This window comes from Triticum urartu, chromosome 6A, assembly GCF_056163025.1.
Source record: "Triticum urartu cultivar PI428250 chromosome 6A, HENAU_Tu73, whole genome shotgun sequence".
Classification (NCBI taxonomy): domain Eukaryota; kingdom Viridiplantae; phylum Streptophyta; class Magnoliopsida; order Poales; family Poaceae; genus Triticum; species Triticum urartu.
The window spans coordinates 175953257-175957368 of record NC_141878.1 but is presented as its reverse complement, the minus strand read 5'-3'; the positions used below and the strand labels follow the sequence as shown (position 1 = coordinate 175957368).

At 42.2% G+C, this 4112-nt stretch overlaps 1 protein-coding gene across 1 annotated transcript; it reads left to right on the top strand.

The window, feature by feature from the left end:
* Window positions 1–226: 226 nt before the first annotated feature.
* Window positions 227–1340, top strand: LOC125513381 (BTB/POZ and MATH domain-containing protein 1-like). Its single transcript, XM_048678487.2, has one exon. The coding sequence runs from the start codon at window positions 324–326 to the stop codon at window positions 1326–1328; it is 1005 nt and encodes a 334-aa protein (XP_048534444.1). The 5' UTR covers window positions 227–323; the 3' UTR covers window positions 1329–1340.
* The last annotated feature ends 2772 nt before the right edge of the window (window positions 1341–4112 follow it).

Sequence of the window (4112 nt, the reverse complement as noted above, 5' to 3'; positions counted from 1 at the left end):
CCGCCCGTTTCTGTTAGATGGTGGCCGGCCGCTTTTTAGATTTTAGGTTATATATTACTCAAGTAATGAATTGATTTTACCCCGCAAAAAAAAGTTGTGTTCAACTTCATCACGGCGGAGACGAAATTACAAAATACTCGGGTCCAAGAGACTCATGTGATTTGAGTCGGCACGTAGGTAGGACTCTGGGTTCAAGAGTCTCCCAGTGATTGACGACATACTTTTATTTAGTTTAGCACGGACCGATATAACGGAATTCTGTTAGGCACTTCCTTATACAGGAGTACGCGCGTAGGCCTATCTATTACTAGATCCGATCCATCATGCCGGCGTCGAGCGCAAAGGCGGTGCTGGAGACGGCGGCGTCGACGTCGACGTGCACCCCGGAGACGGTGCAGCGCAAGCACGTGTTCGACATCCGCGGGTACAGCCAGCACAAGCTCCTCGGCCCCAACGTGTACATCAGCTCGGGCGCCTTCGCCGTCGGCGGCTTCGACTGGAACATCCGCTACTACCCCGGCGGGTACCTGAAGCCCAAGTACGTGTCCGTCTACCTGGAGCTCCTGAGCGCCGGCGCCCGCGTGCGCGCGTCCTGCGACCTGACCGTCGTCGGCCAGCGCCCCGGCTCGCCCTCCCTGGTGTCGCGGACCCCGCCCATGCTCTTCACCTCCGACCTCAGCAGGTTCGCGCCCAGCACCAGCAAGTTCGTCAAGAGGAGCAAGCTGGAGTCGCCGTCGTGGGGGCTCGTCCACGGTGACCGCCTCGTCATCGAGTGCGTGGTCACCGTCTTCATGTACCCGACCGTGGTCACCCGGGCGGCCGCGCCGGACGTGGGGGACCCGCCCTCGGACCTGCACCGCGACCTCGCCAGGATGTACGAGTCCCAGGCCGGGGCGGACGTCGGCTTCCTCGTCGGAGGGCAGGGCTTCCGCGCCCACCGCACCGTGCTGGCCATGAGGGCGCCGGCGTTCATGGCGGGCGTCGTGCGTGGCGGCGGGCTGGGGTTCTCTGGCGGGTGCGTCGACATCAACGACATGCAGCCTGAGGCCTTCGACGCTCTCCTCTACTACATCTACATGGATTCGCTCCCTGCCGCCATACGCGACGTGGACGGAGACCGTAAGAGGGAGCTTGTCATGGATCTGCTTGCGGCTGCGGACCGGTACGATATTCAAAGGTTGAAGCTAATATGTGAAACCGCCCTCTCCAAGACCCTTGAGGCCAATACCGTGGTGACCACGTTGACTTTAGCAGAGAAGCATCACTGCCAGAGGCTCCGTCAGGCTTGTGTTCAATTCATAGCTTCTTCTGTAGATCAAATCAAGTGATGATAGGTTCAAAAAATCAAGTGACGAATCTTGACTAATATATACTCCCTTCATACCATAATATAAAAGCGTTTTTGACACTACAATATAAGATGTTATTATAATTATATACTAGCAAATATGCCCGTGCGTTGCAACGGGAGACAAAAAATTATGGCTAACCAAATAAGTATGACCCAATATCCTGGTATATGAGTGTACTCTATTTTAACACAGTGGCTCGTTGCCATTTTTTTCTCACCCTAGCCGATGATGTTCGCGATGTCCACGTGATCACAATATATTCGATGCGGTAAATCCCAAGGCTATGAGTTTGTCAGTGTATGCCACATTTGTCATTATGTTGCGCAAGGGAATATTTAAAACTTTAAAAACAAATCTCATTGACTACGAACTATTCCCAACGTCAAGACATATAAAGACTTTCGAAAAACTAATCAAATCCTAGACATAAAATACTTTTGAACCAGTGAACAGTTTTTCGAACCCACAATTTTTTTTGAAATTTATGATTTTCTCAAAATAATCATGAACATTACTTTTGTTTACAAAACTATTTAAATGTATGAACCGGTTTCAAATTCATTAACATTTTTATTACTCACCAAACATTTTTTGAATCGATGAACTTTTCTTTAAAATTGGGAAACAAATTAAAAAACAAAATATTTATTTTTATTTTTGTGAACATTTTCTAAAATGTATTGTACATTCTTTTCCATATTCCGGAATATGTTTTGAATACACGATCATTTTTTCAAAATCATGAACATGATTTTATTTCCCGACCATTTTTTTTTCAAAATTGTGATTCTTTTTAATTTTGCGAACAGTTTTGCAAAATCACCAACATTTTTTGAATCTGCAATTTTTTTATGATTTTCTAAACATTTTTGAATTCACATATATTGTATGATTTCTCAAACATTTTATTTTTGAAAACTCGCAATTTTTAGAATATTAAAATCACGAATTAATTTAAAGAAGAAAGAAGAAAGAAAACATAATGAGAAAAGAAAAGACAAAAAAGCAAAACCGCCAACATTTTTTGAATCTGCAATTTTTTTTATGATTTTCTAAACATTTTTGAATTCACATATATTTTATGATTTCTCAAACATTTTATTTCTGAGAACTCGCAACTTTTAGAATATTAAAATCATGAATTAATTTAAAGAAGAAAGAAGAAAGAAAACATAATGAGAAAAGAAAAGACAAAAAAGCAAAACCACCAACATTTCTTGAATCTGCAACTTTTTTTTATGATTTTCTAAACATTTTTGAATTCACATATATTTTATGATTTCTCAAACATTTTATTTTTAAAAACTCGCAACTTTTAGAATATTAAAATAACGAATTAATTTAAAGAAGAAAGAAGAAAGAAAACATAATGAGAAAAGAAAAGACAAAAAAGTAAAATAAAAAAACAAGCAAGTAAAGCCCCACAAATGGGCCGGCCCATGAACGCATACATGGGTAGGACATGCTTGAGAAAAGAAAGATAAAAAGTGTGAGAGCTAGGGATCGAACCCTAGTCTGATCTCCAGAAGATCGATCAACCCTAGTCTGATCGCCAGAAGATCGATCAGCCAACCACTCTGCCACTCATTTTTCTATGTATTCTACTCGTCGCTCCCCTATAAAACAATGAAGGAGGCGACGATTTTTGGTCCGAAAAAATGAATCGTTTTCTACTTACGAGTGGCATTGGTGGATAATTTTTATCAACTTGAAGGGTACTTTTAATGATGAACGACCAGAAGCGATAGTCGCTTTATTAGTAGGTAAAGATATATATTATTTGCCTGATCAATAATTATTTCACTCTTAGGTTGGTCCTAGTAGGAGTATCATAACTAGTACTTTCTTTGTTTCAAAATATAAATTTTATAGAGATTCCACTACGAACCACATATACAGATGTATATAGATGCAATTTAGAGTGTTTATTCACTCATTTTGCTCCGTATGTAGAGTGAAACCTCTACGAAGACTTATATTTAAACTAGACAATTTTGATGAGGTGATGTAGAATTAAATAAAAAAGAGAGGATTGAATATTGTAATAAATTCTATACTACTATGTGTCATGCATGAAAATAAATGAGGACACATATGATACACATAATGTTTGAGATAGCAACATAAATCATTCGTTGTTACAATACTTGAGTTATACTTAGAGCATCTCTAGCAGACCCCGCATCCGGTCGGCCCGTAAAACGCATTTGCAGTTCACGAAAAACGGCCTTTGCGGGCTGGCTCGGATGGCCGCAGATGCAGACCCCCCAAACGGACCCGTATAAAAGGATATTCGTGTAATATACTTTTTTACGGGTCGGCTTTTTGCGGGGTCTGCTTGGGCACCGCCGCGTCGAACCGTAAATCGAAAACACCAATTCTCGAATTTGACATAGGTTCCCACAAATAAGTTCAAATTCAAACAACATAACACAGTTTACGCACAAATAATAGGTTCAGTTTAGTAGGACAAACGCAAAAGAGGGTCTTGCAGAAGTGACGACCACGTCCAGCATCATCTTGGTCGATCTTCACTCCGCGCCATCGAGTCCATCTTGAAGTTCATCGCCACCACCGAATCCACCTCCGGCGCTTGTTCCAACTCCTGCACCAGAGAAAACATCTCCGGCACTGTAACACGCACTGGCCGACACAACCATTTTCCTCTTCAAGATTTCACTCCTTGCCATATCATGCCATTCTTTGGTGAGGTCTTTCATGTCTTTGCGGTTCATTGTCATGATATTATTCTCTTCGGCG

Bases quoted from the DNA above. Each gene is read 5' to 3' on its own strand.
- LOC125513381 (XM_048678487.2), top strand. From the start codon at position 324: ATGCCGGCGTCGAGCGCAAAGGCGGTGCTGGAGACGGCGGCGTCGACG.